We start from the raw sequence: 18,168 nt of genomic DNA on the forward strand, positions 1-18,168 counted from the left end.
CTTTTCTTTTTGTATTCCGAACTTAATTCACCAACAAAGCATCAAAATTATATCCAAATTTAAATTTATATAATGTACACATTTGTATTCAAATTTTTGAACATTCTTTATACAATTCAAATGATATATCAAAACTGTATTCACAAATTATTCAACTTACAAATCTCACAATTATATGTATTCCAAATTATTACAAATAGCACAAAAATATGATGTATAAAAAATAGATTTAACCACGATTTTGAATTTAAATTAGACTATAGTTGGATCGAAATAGGGAGTCATTTAACTGCGATGTCTCCAGACAAGCCTTCTTTTGTGAACGAACGATTATGAAGTGCGATGTTGGAAGAACGATTATGAACTGCTCCAAATCTCCTTGCAAGAAGTATCAACGTTTTGATTTTTTTAGAAAAATAAAAAGAAGGAAATTGATGAGTTTTTGAATTTCATAAATATGAGTGATAATGAAGAATAAATAGTCATGTACGTAACATGATTAATCATGGAGTAAATTAAGGGAGGTTACCAAAAATAATTCAAAATTTAATACATTCAGTTAGGTTGTATATATTTTTTGTATGCATCACCAAAAAAATACAAAATTTGGAGGCATAGCAAATAAAAGTACAGCTGTGTTTTGCAAATATTGAAAGTATAGCTATGGAGTCCTATTTAAGGCTTAAAATTTGCTATTTGTAAAAAAAATTCTTTTATTATTCTAACTTTATATTATATATTTTTCATTGAAAATTTATTTACATCCTTACTTCATAATGTCCTGTATATCTTACCTCTTCAGACTTCATTGTAGAATTACACTGAGTATATTATAATTATTTAATTTATATATGTAAACTAAAAAAAATAAGGCTTCTCTATAAAGTTTGGCTTTAGGCCTCCAAACGTGTTGAGATGGCCCTGTAACTAACTCTTATATGATGAGAATGGCAGTCAATATTTGCTATATTTAGTAAAACAGAATAATTAGCATATATTTTTGAGACAATTTCAAATATATGCAATAAACTAACAAATATAGTCATATTTTATTTACATAAAAAATAGCCCAAATCACAAGAAATATACATTGACTATACAATATAGATTACATATATATGAGTTATACACTGAATATACATTAGATACACTCAAAACTGAATATAGCTTGACTATATATGAAATATACATTGACTATACATTCTTATATAATAAATGACTATTTTTTTGGTAATTAATTTAATTGAATAGCCACTGAGTGTAATTTGCCCTATATTTTTATCTTTGAAATCATAATCCAATTGTATCTCTTATTGCAAGAACAAAATTATGTTATAAGGAAAGCAAGAAAAATGTATACTCCATTACTACAAGGCACACAATGATGGGAGGAGGAAAAGTATAGTTTTTGCTTCTCTCACGTGAGTGTCCAGTTAAACTTAACAGATTGTTTAGCTTACATCGTTACTTTTAAGGTTTTGATTATTTTGATCACATGATATATATGAAAGAATAAAAGGGTCATTTTGTTTATGCATTAAGGACTATTTTGATTTATATGTGGTATATATATATGGACTAAAATGTACATTTTGTTTATACGTTAAGTACTTTTTTAATTATGTGCTATATAGAGAGAGATATGATATGAAGGACTGGATTAGTCCAACCCACATACATTAAAGAGCATTTTGATCATGCATTTTTTTTGCATTGGGCTCCTTCATTAACTGATATAAATAGGGAAACTTACATAAATATACAATATTAAGAAAATATTTATCATTTATAGCAAAAAAATAATAATTTCACTGAACACTTATAATACATTTATAATACAGTTTTAATACATATTGCAGAGAACTATTTATAAAACATATATAATACAAGTTTTATAGATGGATAATATATTTATCGCATATTTTAATAGACTTATAATACATTATGTTAGTTTCTTACTACACAAATATAATATATATTTTAAAACACTTATAATACATTTATATTGTATGCATAATTCACTTTTAATACAAGTGTAAATTTATCATAATATTGCTATATATTGCTATAAATGATAATAAATAAAAAAATATCGCTAAAATCAATAATTAATTTTTAAAAAGCACTCAATCAAGTAATTTTTCCATATATCAGTTAGTCTGCCATTCTTCTCTGCTTATTCCATTCACCTCTAAAAAATATAGTGACATGCATACTCTTAATAGGTGGATCCAATTATCACACTTAAATTTTATAAAGGAGGAATAGGTCAAAATTGTTCCTCAATTATGAAATATAAAATTACTTTGCTCTCAACTTAAATTTAGTCTTAATATAAATTTATCTTTAGTAAATGGTTTCAAATCTATCCTTCAATTATTATTTTTTTTAAAAATAAATAAACAAAAAAAACCATTTAAATTTGACCCAAATATGTCCTTGTAGTTGAAAATTTTGCTCAAATTGTCACCTTTAATATCTCATTTACTTATTGAATAGAATGTCACTTTGAAAGAAAATAATCTTAAACTTAAATTTTCCTCGTAAAAGAATTTAATTAAAGAATTTATTCAGTAGCTGAGGAATAGATCCTGCCTAATGATTTTAAAATAGATCAATCCCTTGTCTTGACTATTTTCTTTCATTCTTATCTTACATATGTAGGTAGTAATTTCTTATTCAATTACATAAGTTCTAATTTCGACTGACGCAAATCAAAAATAGTTTAAAAGATTGGTTCTATTTAAATTCTGGTCATATTTTTGTCTTTTTCTATTAAGAAAATTCTCACTCTCTTGAAGTTTAACAACCATAAACTAGAATATAAATTTTAAAATATAATTATATTTTTTATAGAAGAATAAATAATTTTCAAGAACCCAATGCTAAATTGAAATTCTTAAATTTGTGAGAAAAAATTAAAATTAAATGAAGTAATAGGAAGGAGTTATATATCTTGCTGAAGAAATTGCAATTATTCCCGTGCCAAAAATTGATTTTATTTCTTTTAAACTAAATTTATGTACATGATCATAAGTACTAGATAAAAAATGTTGATAAATAAGAAATTGAAAGATAAAAGACTTCTTAGTCATTCGATAAGCAAAATATATATATTTTATTTTGCTAAGAAAAGAAAACTCTGCATATTCTTTCTTATTGTCCCTTATTTTCTTCTTTAGTTCTATCTTTCGTCGTTTGGAGAATACAAATTAAATAAATTTTTGACGACTCTATATAAAATGGTTGATTGAAAAAAATGAATTTGTTAGTTTTGAGTGGCAAATTTAAGCAAATTCTTCAATATAAAGACATATTTGGAAAACAAATCCAAACGAAAAGCAAAGTTGTTTTATTTTCCATAATTGAGGGGTAAATTTGAGTCATTCAATAACGATAAGGGCATATCTAGGATTAAATTCAAACGGTGGCAAATTCTATCTATTTTTTTGGTTGTAATTGATGAGCATTTTTGGCCTTTTCTCCTAACTATAATAAATAGAATTACTTTGTACTCTATTTGAATTTGGTCCTAAATATTTTCGACTCAGATTAACCTCTTCTTCGAATATTAACTCCAAGTCAAAATGATTTTGTTTACCCCAAAATGACCTAGATCAATAGAGAAATTCTAATTCATTGGGTCTTTCGATAGAATCAAATAAAAAGCTCCAAGGGTATTTGTCACGATCCGAGCCCAGGGCCTAGACGTGACACGACGATCGGGAACCCGAAGAATCCCAACCAAGCCATCTTAGCATACATTGTATACATAAGGTAAATAAACATGATAAAGTAAGCGAAAGAAACATCTCACAAGTGTAAGTCTAAGAGATAGAAATACTCAATCAATGTCCAAAATGGATTTACATTAATTCTAACGTCTAAACATGCCTAGTCTATACTTGATGGGGACTTAGGACAAGCTTCTAGCTCACCCGAATCATAAGAAGAAGTCATACTAATAATATGAAAGAAAAGTCACGTCCTCAATGGTATAAGGACTCACCAACTCTTTTGAGAGCTAAAGCAACTCTAGCCACAAATAGGATGATAGACGTCCTCCCCTACATTATGAGACAATGTAGGCAAAATATGTGTTAGTACATAGAAGGTACTAAGTATGTGAGTTATGCATGAACAAGTAATAGGACATGAACAGTATGACATAAGATACATGACCAACATGATGAACATGAATAAGGTTTAAAAGCATTTGAAAACATATGAAAACTTATGGCCAATGCATCATAAAATTTCATATCTTTACATTCAACTTGTGTGGGATAAGACATTTAACTAACATCTTAAGACCATGCAAGCTATAACATGGAATCCGATGTAACTCCCACATCGAGAAGAGAGAGGCTACTTGCCAAGGTAGACTCCATAAGAAACAACTTTAACTCAATAGCTAAGCCATGAAGGCAACCTACGGGGGAAACATAGTTTGGGACTTTAGGTTGCTGTTAGGATTTCCTTGGGTAACTAACTGCGTTACCGTACCGATCCTGTTATACCCCAGAAAATTTTGTGTTACTAAGGGTACAGATGACTTAATGTAAGCTCGAGGAGGAGAAAATATTACAAGTATAAAGAATAAAATTCTACTGTAGTAGGATAAGGATAGCATGAGTATAATATTTGGAGCTCGTACAATATAATTGGAATGATATGTTAAAAGATATATAGCCCTCATAACCGTTAGCTGAGGTGGAGCCCACATGATGGGATTTTTATAAAAAGGACATATGATAAGTTATATGGATAATATATGTGAAGTTAAACACAACTCAAGGAGGACCCTTGAGCCAAATTCAAGTGTAAGCCCTCCAAAAAGAAGTTTTTAAGTTACGTTTTCGGGCGATCTAACTTGGGGAGACCATAACCCCATCATTGTTTGGGAATTTGGAAAAATTCCTAAAATGAAAGTTTTAGATAATTGGATTATATTTCCAACCATAGATCGTGGGAATTTATTCGATATAGAGATCAAGAGATATGACTGTTTTACTGAACAAAGGCGCTGGCCACAAATAGAGAGCCTAACACGTGGCGGGACCACTCCACCGCCCTTTATCACTATAAGTAGGCTCAAAACAGGTCCTAAATAGCATGGTAATTGTTATATTCCATATTTTTATACATTGAGATATTCGCAAGAGAATTGACTAAAGTTAAAGACGGAATCATTTTCGGACACGAAGTAGAAATCTTTAATTTCCAATCCTAATTAGAATATATATCTTTGAGACTAGGAATTCATTTAATTGGAATTAGATGACTAAGTAAAATTATTAATTGATTAAATTAATTAGCCTAAGTGCTTGTGTGATCCCCACCCGAATTAGTTAATTAATATAAGTTGGATAGATGACTTAGGGGAGGGGGCACGTGGGACCTATTGGAAAGCATCTAGGAAACATATTGGGCAGCAATTAAGGGCTCAATGCTGAAAATACATTCATCTTTTCTTCATCTTCACCAAGCACACTTAGAAAAAAGAATTGAGAGGTGTAGAGAGAGAGGGGTACGGCCAAGCTTGAGAGTGAGGGAGAAATTAAGAGGTTGAGAGTGGTGATTCCTCAAGGTTATGGAAGCAAGTAGGGAGGCTTTAGGTCAATAAAAACATGGTTGAATCAAGTCCTCAAGTTCAAGCAAATTGTGTCTTTCTAGCCTAAGGTAAGATTTCATCTCTTTTTCCTCATTTTCCTCATCTTGAAGGTGATTTAAACTTGTGTGAGTTGATAAATGAGTGGTGAATGTATGAAATCATGGGTGTTGATGTTGAGGCATGGTGGGATACGTTGGGGGATGCTTTGTTGTAGAAAATGATGAATTAATTTTACTTAGTATTTGATTGTTATTGTTACGGATTTTATGATGAGAATGAAGGTAGTTAGTGGAAGGGGAGCCTTGGAGTAACTGGTAAAGTTGTTGTCATGTGACCAGAAGGTCACGGGTTCAAGCCTTGGAAACAGCCTCTGGTAGAAATGCAAGGTAAGGCTGCGTATAATAGACCCTTGTGGTCGGACCCTTCTCCGGACCTTGTGCATAGTAGGAGCTTTAGTATACCGGGCTGCCCTCTAATGAAGGTAGTTAGTGGTTAAAGTTGAAGCTAAGCTTGTTGTGGGCTGTTGTAAGGATTTTAGTGGTAATAATATTATTTATTTGCATATGAATAAGGTGATATAATGGTCTTGTGGCTGCTGCTATGTCTCACGAAAATTGAAAGAAAAGTTAGTACGAAATAAGGTGTAAAAATCGTATGTGGGTTCCTTGGTGTGTCCACAAGTATTCGCAAGGTTTTGAGCCTCCTTATGTTGTTAATTAGAGGCTGTTTTGACATGTTATTGTTGTTCTTGTTGAACTTGAAAGATTAATGATAATTAAGGTTATATGTTGCATTAAATGTCGGTTGGGCTGTTTTAGGATTGTTTCGATAAAATGTTAAGACTATGGATCATTAAAGATAACATGAAGATGTAGTAGTTGCATGTGGATATGGAATTGTTGTTGAATGTTATAAATGTGGGTTGCCTTAACTTCCCAATAATGCTATAATGAAGAGATTAACTTGTATTAAATGGAATTGAAAGCAAGAAAACCCCATGATTAGTGTTGGTATTAAAATGGACAGATTTGGAGTTGCTTGAATTAGATTGGGTTGATGGTTGTTGTTGCTATTATTGTCATGAATTATGTGTTAAAAGTTAAGGAATTGTATATGTTAATGTTAAATCTCCATTTGGGCCGTGTGGGGATGTTCTAATCAAAAAAATGGTGGATTATTTTCGATTAATATTGCGGTTATTATTGTGGCTGATTACATAATGAAAATGAAAGCATTCAACATGTCAAGTTGGAGTTGTAATTGATTTAAGGGTTGGTTGTAAGGTGTGGTTGTTTGTGTTGGATTGAAAGATTAAGTGTAGTTATGATTATGCATTGTATGGTTGATTGTGGGCTGTTATAGATCATTTTGATACGATGTGATAGCTGCAACTTATTAAGAGTAATTCAATAGCACCGTAGTCGTCATATTGTAACCAACGGAAGTCAAATGTTATGTGGTTGTTTGGAGCATTTTTGAATATCATCTTGGCTTGTCTTGACATGATATTTTGATGTGTGATTGTTGATGTTGCTTGGTTGTTGTATAGATGATTTGGAGATGAGGAGAGTGAGCATTATAGGGGATGTGTTGTCCAATTTTTTCTAGAAATAACCTACTAACGACGAAGTACATTTTATGCCTTTCTATAGCCTAACCATAGTGCTTAACGTATTAATATAGATTGAGATCCTATGGGGCAGCATATACATGTTGTGTGCGGATAAATGCTAAAGGTATGTAAAGCCTATCCCTTTTTTTATTTTGGATGACCCATATGAAATCAACGGACGACGAATACATAAATTCCAAAGAAGCTCTTATTCTTAGATACACTAGGATGGCTAATGTTCTTGATTTTCTAGACCTTATATCATTATATCTTGATACATGTGTATGATTCTAACTATTCTAATTTGGTATAATTCATATTTCGGTATAATTCATGATTCTTATTCATCTCTTACTGTTGAAACTCTTGGAATAATTGAGCTACCGCCCTCAAGTCTTCTATATGATTGGATAGTGATTGATATAGAAAAGCTCCATTTTTTTAAAAAAAGAGGCTCTATAATGACTAATGTCTCTAACTTCATATGTTATTTCACATTATATCGATACATGTCTATGATTCCTGAGGCTCCTTTTTTTTATATAGTTCATAAAGATATTTAAAGAGTACTTAACATGACTATCGCTTGACACTCAAATGTTAGCTAGTCTACTTGTTCATCGAGTCTCAGATGATGATTTAATTGCATGTGGTTACTTACTAACCTACTCATGCATACTGTTGTTATATCTTTCACCGAGTTCCGGGCCGGATATGTATTCGTGCATAGTTTCACTGCATTATTCACCGAGTTCCTCACTAGAGGGTCGGGCACGGTATATATATATATATATATATATATATATATATATATATATATATATATATGATGACATGATGATGTGATGATGGCGCCGATCCCCATGATGGGCCGAATATGATACATGTATATGACAGATTCACCGAGTCCATAATGTGCCGGATATGATATATGATATAATCATGTATGATTTTATTTCATAAGGCACAGGTACAATGATTTCTTGAAGATCATACTTGTCTCCTGATTCTCTACTTCAGATGTGATCTCATTTATGATATGTTATGCTTTATATACTCAGTACATATATCATACTGACCCCCTTTCTTCGGGGGGTTGCATTTCATGCCCGCAGGTATAAATACTCATTTTGGGGGATCTGCCAGGTTAGGATTTCCACTTAGCTATTTTGGAGTGCTCCATTGTCCCGGAGCCTAGGCTTTTGGTATCGACCCTTTTGATATATATATTTGCTTATCCATGGGTACAACGAGGACCTGTCCCGTCATATGTTACTGTTAATACTCTTAGAGGTCTGTAGACATATATGTGGGTTGTATATAGATGTGGTCCAGTTGTGAAAGTATGACTTATGTTTTGGGGACATTCCTACAGGTAATGACAACCTTGTCGGCTTACGTACTACATTATCTTTGATGTTATAACTCCTCAGAAGACAGGTTACACTAATATATACACATGGGGCACGGTCGAGATGACATTCTATTTCATTAAGTCTCATATCATGTTTTATTACAAAATGATTATAAATAATAAGGATATATACGAATGTCCAGTTCGGGCACTAGTCATGGCCCACGGGGTTGAGTCGTGACAGAACCTTACCTATAAGTCCTCAGGGCTTAGTCAATATCCCAACGGAATTCATTAAAACATGATCATAAACATTATAGGGAGAGATAGTAACTACCTATCAATCCATCTTTGTAAAACATAATAAGAGTAGCTCATTAACTTTAGTGGTTCGTAGGAATTCATAACATCGGTGAGAATTGTCTTTATCACCATCTTTAAACATGATTGTGTGATAATTGTACTTATCACACCACAATAACTATCTTGGATCATAATCGATCATCATCATAACTTTCATCATTACATAATTTTAACTTCATTCATGAAAACTTTCCTTTGAAAATCATTGAACTCATAATCAAACTCATGTAAATCATCACTGAACTTCATAATCATAATTAAAAGTAACTGTATGCATGGGCATTCATAACTCAACTTGAAATCATGCAATTCATGTAAAAACATGCTTAGAATAATCATTGATAATAATTTAAAACGAAATTGAAACAGCCCAATGCAATTCATCAGAACTAGGGTTAATGACAATTGGAAATTTAAGAATAACTTTGAAAAAACCTTGGGACTCCATGGGTTAAAGGAACCCATGGATCAATCCCCACATACCTTGATTGAAATCACTTAGAATTGGAGAGGAAACCTTGATGAAATTTGAAACCCTAGCTTGAAGTTTGGAGAAGAATCTTGAGAGAATTTGTGCTCTTGCCTTTGGAGAATTTATATGAATGATTTAGAATGGGGGAAATTTCAAAGGGTTGGATAGTTAAAGGCTTGAACTTAGCCAAAATAGTGTCTAGGTTCATTGAACCAAAATTGGGAAAAGATGAAACTACCCCTCATTAATTCTCATCGATAGTCTTCACGAGAGGGTTCTACGAGTCGTCCTCAAGTCTACGACTCGTAGCATTGAGTCGTAGTGCAGGCCTGAGAAAAACCCTGAAAATCAAGCCTCAGAAGCTTTCTTACGAGTAGAGTTTATGACTCGTCGTCATGTTCACGAGTCATCAAACTGACTCGTCTTGCAGGTCTGAGAATACCCTACTTTGGGGGTCTCTGATCTTTGGTTACGAGTCGTTGTTACGACTCGTAAACTTTTTTACAAGTCGTCAAAACCATTCGTCTTACAATTTTGAAATCGTGCAAGTTTGAAGGCCTCTGAAGTTTGGTTACGAGTCATCCCTACGACTCGCCAACTGAGTCATAGAATCTCCTTCAGAGAGTTGTCCTGAACAAGTTCAAGGGATCAGGACAAGTTCAAGGGATGTCGTAGGAATATCTACGACTCATTTCTACGAATCGTAGGAATCTCTACGAATAGTAGAGTGGGACATAAACTTGGATCCAGTCATTATTTTAGAAATTTCTCTTTGGTTCTAACTTTTCGACTTCGGTGTCTTACAATACCATAATCTAGAAGGAAATAAGTTTTTCTCCACTATCTAGAGAAAAGTTTGTGAGTGCATTAACAAAACTAACCTCCATAATAAATATTGAGGAAAATTCCGCCTAATCGTGATAGGAAAAAAAAGCAACCTGATTTATTACAACCTAATAGAAAATTTTGAGTTGCTCTAAACAAATAGGAGGCGTGGGCTATAAGTCGCACATAAATCATCGGATCATACGACAAGAGAACATTCAATATAAAGATGCATACTCCTTTATTTGAAATATTCATCTTCACATGAGCTTTTTAATAATAGTTGACCAACAACTATAAGCTATCGGCTTATTGATAAGGTGAGAGACCAAGGAAATAAGGAAAAGATTGAAAGGGTTATATATTCCATTTAGTTAGCACTACTAGATCGAATCAACCAATCTCTTCTATTCCACCTGCGACCCTTTTAGAATTCAAATTTAGCTGGAATTGGTATGCTTGAATGTAGATTGGAAAGTGCGAGAGAGCAGCCTCCGTTCTAACCAAATTCTCAAGAAAGCGCTACCAACAAATGAAAGAAAAGGGTCTATGTAGTTGATGTATCTGCCACCTTCTTAGTTAATGAGGCACAACAGGTTCGACATCTATTACAAAAGAGAGAATCAGATAACCACGTATCTGCTAGGAGGCGTGTGGAATGGCTGAGAGTGGATCTTTTTAGATATATAATTCATGTTGAGAGTAGAATTATAAGAAAAGCCATATGATGGAAAACTACTTTCATGTTTGGTTCAAAGAGAACTTTTTTCGTTGAAAATTTCTCATTCTCTATTGTGTGCATTTTCAATTGATCTTCACCCTAGGACTGACTTTGTTTGACCTGCCTTGATTACCTACCTAATGCTACCCTTGCAATCAACTTTTTAAAGATTAGGAAGTGAACCGACCCTTCTACACTTTAAGAAAATATTCTCAAACTAATGTCACATCTTAATGTTACTTTTTCCTACATATTAAGTCAACCAATCATGAGAAAATTAAAAAATATTTCCTTCATACCAAGCACACCCTTAGTATCGCATCTATCTTGTAACAACGAATCTCAAAGACCTATGTTCTACCATAAATCATGAAAATGAACATTAACCAAAAAACTGTGTTTTTGAATCAATTATGGTATGCTCTCATCCGATCATTAATCTTTCATTTCTCTCCTTTTTTCATTTGGTATTTAATCGTGAGAGGTATGATTGCAGGTGATAATAAGATGTGCTAGCTCATAAAGAAAAACAAGACAGGATATCCAGAGACAACGAGTTGTTGACTCATATTATATGATGATAGTTAGATACTGTACGTACTGAAGTAGGCCATACAGATACATTTAGCTGCTGATTTACAACTGGCACATATGAAGATAAAAGCTATATAAAAGAGTTCCATTAACTATGACACCATCATATGGATATAGGAGAAAATGTAATTGCCAAGCTATTAAACTGTAGTATCTTGGACGCACAGGTGTGTAGTGAAGAGGAGTCATTACATCTTTGACATTGCACAATCCATCACATCCGCCACAAAATCTGCAATCAAAGTTTTCGATATATATGAGCCAAACTCCTCAAGTTGAAAGGACAGAGTAAAGCTTGAATTGGTTAAAAACATATAACTAATTTCCTTTGAGAAAAGGAGAAAAGAGAATTGGAAGCAAGTACTTGCAAGAGCTTAAATGTACCTGCATCTTCTTTAGTGAAACAAAGTGGAGGTGTAATTCTGAAGACATTTCCACGGAATCCGCCCTTGCCAACTAGTACTCCCATATCTTTAAGCCGAATAGATAAACTAAGTTAATATGTAAGGTTTAATTTAACGACTGGACAAAAGGATGATGATTTAAGAGAAACTTACCTTTCATCTTGTCCATGATATGCAGAGTTTCAGCTTTTGCAGGCGTTTTCAGTTTGCGGTCAGTCACTAGTTCAACGCCTAAGAGCAGTCCTCTACCCCTCACATCACCAACAACTGCATAAGTGTTATTGCAGAAGCTAGAATCAATCGAAAGTGACAACGGAAGAAATGCAGTGTTTCCTCCAAAAAAAATGATTTGATCATCCTCCTGTAGAGGTAATAATGATAAGGGTGAAAGGAGAAAAATATCTTACTTTCATGCTTATTTTTGATATCCATAAGGCGGTCTTTCAAGTAGGAACCAACAACATGAGCATTTTCTTGAAGCTTTTCCTTTTCAATCACTCTAAGGACAGCAAGTCCTGCAGAAGTACACACAGGATTTCCACCAAATGTGTTGAAATAATTACTATGGCACAAGACCTCTGCAATCTCAGGAGTTGTTACCACAGCTCCAAGGGGTATTCCATTTCCAATGCCCTGGAAAAAAAACAAGGAAAAAATAAAAAAGCTTAATTTTTGGCCAAGTTATAATCAGGAGATGGGTGTCTTTTTGTCATTGAGTATGTAAAATAACAGATTGTCATTGTTGAAGAGACTGACTTTTGCCATTGTCACTATGTCAGGAACCACTCCTTGGTTCTCAAATCCCCAGAAGTGGCTTCCAGTACGAGCAAATCCAGATTGAACCTCATCTGCAATACAAAGACCTCCAGCTTTTCGTACAGCGCTGTATGCAGCAGGCAAGTAACCTGGAGCCAATTCAACTATCCCACCAACACCCTACACTTGAAAGGAACATTATAGAGGATGATACACATGATGTTTTATGGAATTTAGATGGACAAGGTAACATCAGGGATGAGTACCTGTATAGCTTCAGACATAAAAGCAGCAACCCTTCCAGATGTTCCAAATTGGATAAGATCTTCAACGTCCTTCGCATACTTCTCACCATCAGAACCGAAAACACCTCTGTATGGATCAGGGTTTATGGCATGATGCACTCCACTCTGATCATCGAAGTAAATAGTAAGTGAACAAGAGACAGAGTAATAAACATAACAAGGTTTTGTACATTATGACACCCACATTATGCTGCCTAGCAAACACTACTGCAGATTTGTTAATACTCCAGTTGTTATAGATAATCAAATATGACTTTTAGAATAGATAGAAACATTAAACTTGTTATTTAGTGGCTCGCTCTACAATTCCACTGAATATCAGGTCTAACAAGGAGAAAATCCAACATAATAAGACTGATATTAATTTCTTAATGATGATAAGATACCAAGTAAAATAACAGAGTAATCCATTAACCCCTTTCCGGTAAATTCATAATAGTCATCTGATAAAAACATGGATGGTTGCATAAAGCAAACACAGAGGAATAGCAATTTGCAAAATACGAAGTTGTACCTGAACTACATTGAATTTCCATACGCTTTGCCCAGTGGTGCTCATAGTAGCAGCTGCGTTTCCATGGTAAGCATTCCTTAGAGAAATGACATCATGACAACTGGTGTATAGTCTTGCCATCATAATTGCTAACTCATTTGCCTCAGTCCCAGAATTGGTGAAGAACACGACCTGGAAAAGCAATAACATATCTCGATTAGATTGTAGACATGGATTTAACATATAAGCAACGACATTGCAAAGTACTTTTACAATATCAGTGTATCTGTTATAGAAGACAACCTGCCTAATTTTCTACGCTACTGATTTTCCAAGATACTGACCACATTTCTTATGGATGGACAGTTACATGTGTTGTGCATAGAAGTTAATCTTTGTAGGCATAACTTGATATGGTGCTCAAGATAATAAGCCAAAGAGTAAAGAAATACCTTGAGATCACCAGGTAACTTAGAAGCAAGCGCCTCAGCAAAATCAGTAATTGCGTGATTAAGGTATAAGATAGTTGAGTGCTGCAAGCGTTTGGTTTGGTTTACAATGGCATCTACCACATCAGGGTGGCAGTGCCCACAAGATACAGTTGCAATTCCTCCAAAGGCATCAAGATATCGACGTCCATTGCTGTCAAATAGGTATTGCATCTTTCCATGTACCAAATGCAGCTGTACATAATAATCACAATCACCACAACACACCGTCTCGATCTTAATACACCGTGAATAGTACCAAAAAGAAATTACATAATACTGAATCAGGTAATTCTCAGACTACAACTAACCATTAGTGAATCTGAAGATGAAACTTTATACTACTAAAACTGAACATAAAACAGACCTCAAGGTAGTTTGCTGGATTCAACTCTAAGCCTAACAAGATTTACTAAGACTTTCTTGCATCGAAACTTCAACGTCGGATAACTTGTAGTATCTTTTATTTTCAATTTGTATGTTATTCTTGACTACATGTTTGGGATTAAGACATAGTTGTTGCAGATTTCAGATTCGGAATAGTACTTAAACTTGTACTCCATCCGTCTCAGATTATCTATCATGTTTCTCTCTTACATGCCCCTTAGGAAAATATTAATCCCTTAGGAGGAGTTTTGACTATTTCATCGTTATTTATATCTTAATATATAATCTCTCTTCATTTATATTTACTTTCTCTTTGTGTCACTTCTCCATAATTGAGGTGTTTGTACCATTCAAGAAAAACTACTACTAAGGGGTAAACAACAACATACCTAGCGTAATCCCACAAGTGAGTACCAGAAAACAGTTACTTCTAAGGGAAAAGAATAATGAATTTTGTCCGAAACTCTAAAATGACAAATAATTTGAGATCAACTATTTTTTTAGAGAGCAGCAACAACAACATACCCAATGCAATCCCACAACCATGTTTAGAGAGACAAGTGGTAATAAGATACATATCAAATGGCTATAAAGAAGTAAAAAGAAATACGAAAAATAATAACTAAAGGAATCTAGTCACGTTAAATGCGCAGGAACACAGAAGATTAGATAACATTAAATAACCATCCCCAACACAGCCAAAATTATTCAAAACAACAGTACTAATTCCGTCTCAATCTCAATTTTAACTTTTTTTTGTTTTCCACCTGGTGTCCAGTGCCGAGACTGACTAAATCCAGATGGCATAATACCGGCTCGTGGCACTCACAACAATAACCTCAAGCTGAGATTTTGATCACGCATGAAGCAATCTCATCACTACACTACAGTTCTCAATTTTAACCTAAAACCCACTTAATTATTGTACAAAGTCTCTATCTTTTTTTCCATTTTCACTAAACAATCAGGTAATTAGAGAAGGGACTCACCGGATTTTTCTCATAGAAGTAAAACATGGAAGGGCTAAGAAACTCTTTCCGTTTGCTCAAAATTTCATCGGCGGAGGGTCCATTGTACGGTGGCGGAGTGTAGTCGAAGTGAGGTATCCGAGGATTGATGATCATATCATTGACCTTTTGGGATGCTAGGCCTAATTGAGAATAACAACGTTGTGATAAACATCGTAACTCTCCGACCCATTTTGCCCTTGTTGTTACAAACCTCTGCATGTTGCCGGTGATGACCAGACGCCGGGAAGAATTTTAGGCTGCTGCCGGCGATGGTCTAAATAAGATGTTTTATTAGAAACTGGAAACAGAATGAGATGCAAAATAAAATTGGACGTGTTCATATATATATATATATATATATATATATATATATATATATAGGGGCGGAGGGCGGGGGGGTTGATATGAAAGATTTTAGAGCCTCTGGTATCAAAATGAGTTTATTTTTTATTTTTTAAAAAAGTGATATTTTTAAAATGAGGTGTTTGATTAAATTTTTAAAAAAATTTAAACTAAATCACAAGCAATAGATTAAAGTAAATCTTAAAAATGAGTTAATATTGGACTAAAAAAATTACATTAAAAATGAGTTATGTTGGATAGGCTTAAACTTAATCCAATAAAAAAATATTTTACGTCCAATCATAAAATTTTGAAGAGGCAATTAATCTTTGAAAAAATTACGTTGTGAGATAATTCTTAAAACTTAATTATATAGATAATAACATTTTTTTAATATTACAAAATAAAGTTTTTTTACATATATAACAGTTTTAAGAATAAGAAGAGATAATTATTATTTCTAATTTAATGCTACAACAAATTTCGATTTACTTTAAATTAAGGCAAAAAGAATATTCTAACCAATATTTTCTCTCTACTACAATCAGTATATATAATATTTATTCTAATACTACTCCTTATTTTCATGTATAATCAGTATTAATGGTATTATTACATTTAAATTTTTATTTGTAATATATGCATGGTATAAACTTCTTAATCTAAAAATCACGTATTTGGAAGATATAATTATAATTTATGGTAAATTATTATTATTATTATTATTATTATTATTATTATTATTATTATTATTATTATTATTATTATTATTATTATTATTATTTGTAATAAATGCATGGTATAAACTTCTTAATCTAAAAATCACGTATTTGGACACACATATATATATTACGCATGGTATAAGCTTTTATATCTAAAATGTACCATGTATTATTTTGGTATAAATATAATTTATGGTCAAGGCAAATTATTGTTATATTTATGGTATAAATATATGGGATAAATGTTCATGATATTTTTGTTAAAGAAATCATTTATTAAATATGAATATATATTTCGGATATATACACGGTATAAACTCTTTATATCTAAAATATATCATGTATTTTTATGGTATAAATATACTTTATGATAAAGTCAGATTACTATTATATCTTTTTGTATAAATTTATAGGATAAATATTTATGGTATAAATTTATTATATTGAAATTATTTTTTTGTAAAAAAGAACGTTTATTAAGTATATATTTATAGTATATATATGGTAAAAAATAATTGTACTTAAAGCATACATATATATTTATGGCTAGGGGCGGAGCCAACATGATGTTATGGGGTTCATCTGAGCCCCTTTTGGTGAAAAATTACACTATTTATATATGGTTAAAATTATATTTTATGTGTATATAATATATGTCGAACCCTTTTCGGCTTACGTGCGTTTACTTCTTCATATTTTGAACCCCCTAATTGAAAATATTGGCTCCACCACCATTTATGGTATATACATTTATGATTGGTTCTGATGTATATAATCTGCTATTTAAGTTAATATATATTTATAGTATATATATGGTAAAAAAAATGTATTTAAAGCATACATATATATTTATGGTATATACATTTATGATTCTCATGTATATAATCTGCTATTTAAGCTATTATTTTATATGTCATAGTTGATACTCCCTCCGTTTCTATTTATATGTCATCTTTATTAAAAATAGATAGTCTTTAATATTTGTCATTTCACAAAATCAATGCATAATTGATATTATTCTTTCTATTTTACCCTTGTGAATTATTAGCCTTGAAAATATACATTTGACCAATATAGAAAAACTAAGTAAATAATTCATGTCCATTGGTCAAATTAATTAATCAAAATAAATTAATTTATGTTCATTGATCGAAAATATGACTTCAAAAAATATTAAATAAGAATAAAATAGTAAACTTACTTAGTTTTTTACTGCATGTGAAATTTAAAATGATGACATATAAATAAAAACGGAGGGAGTAATAATTTTATGATGCCATGTATTGTAATTATTATTAAGAAAAATTATTTAGTTTTGTTTTTTTTCGCTTAATTTTGGGCCATATTTGACTCGTGTATCCACAAGAAAAAATTACTTGATTGAGTGTTTTTTAAAAATTAATTACTGATTTTAATGATATTTTTTATTTATTACTATTTATAGCAATACATAGTAATACTATGATAAATGTACACTTGTATTAAACGTGAATTATGCATACAATATAAATATATTATAAGTGTTTTAAAATATATATTATGTTTGTATAGTAAGAAACTGACATAATGTATTATAAGTCTATTAAAGTATGTGATAAATGTATTATTCATCTATAAAACTTGTATTATATATGTTTTATAAATAGTTCTCTGCAATATGTATTAAAACTGTATTATAAATATATTATAAGTATTCAGTAAAACTT

The 18,168-nt window shown here is 32.0% G+C and overlaps 1 protein-coding gene across 1 annotated transcript; it reads right to left on the bottom strand.

The window, feature by feature from the left end:
- Nucleotides 1-11,503: 11,503 nt before the first annotated feature.
- On the bottom strand, nucleotides 11,504-15,728 carry LOC129876570 (alanine--glyoxylate aminotransferase 2 homolog 2, mitochondrial-like). The gene is made up of 9 exons (XM_055952034.1): nucleotides 15,378-15,728; nucleotides 13,966-14,196; nucleotides 13,535-13,705; nucleotides 12,982-13,125; nucleotides 12,716-12,895; nucleotides 12,367-12,592; nucleotides 12,113-12,226; nucleotides 11,940-12,026; nucleotides 11,504-11,787 (listed from the first exon to the last, which is right to left on the bottom strand). The coding sequence occupies exons 1-9, from the start codon at nucleotides 15,615-15,617 to the stop codon at nucleotides 11,744-11,746; spliced, it is 1,437 nt and encodes a 478-aa protein (XP_055808009.1). The 5' UTR covers nucleotides 15,618-15,728; the 3' UTR covers nucleotides 11,504-11,743.
- Nucleotides 15,729-18,168: the final 2,440 nt, after the last annotated feature.

This window comes from Solanum dulcamara, chromosome 12 (assembly GCF_947179165.1).
Source record: "Solanum dulcamara chromosome 12, daSolDulc1.2, whole genome shotgun sequence".
In the NCBI taxonomy this organism is placed as follows: domain Eukaryota; kingdom Viridiplantae; phylum Streptophyta; class Magnoliopsida; order Solanales; family Solanaceae; genus Solanum; species Solanum dulcamara.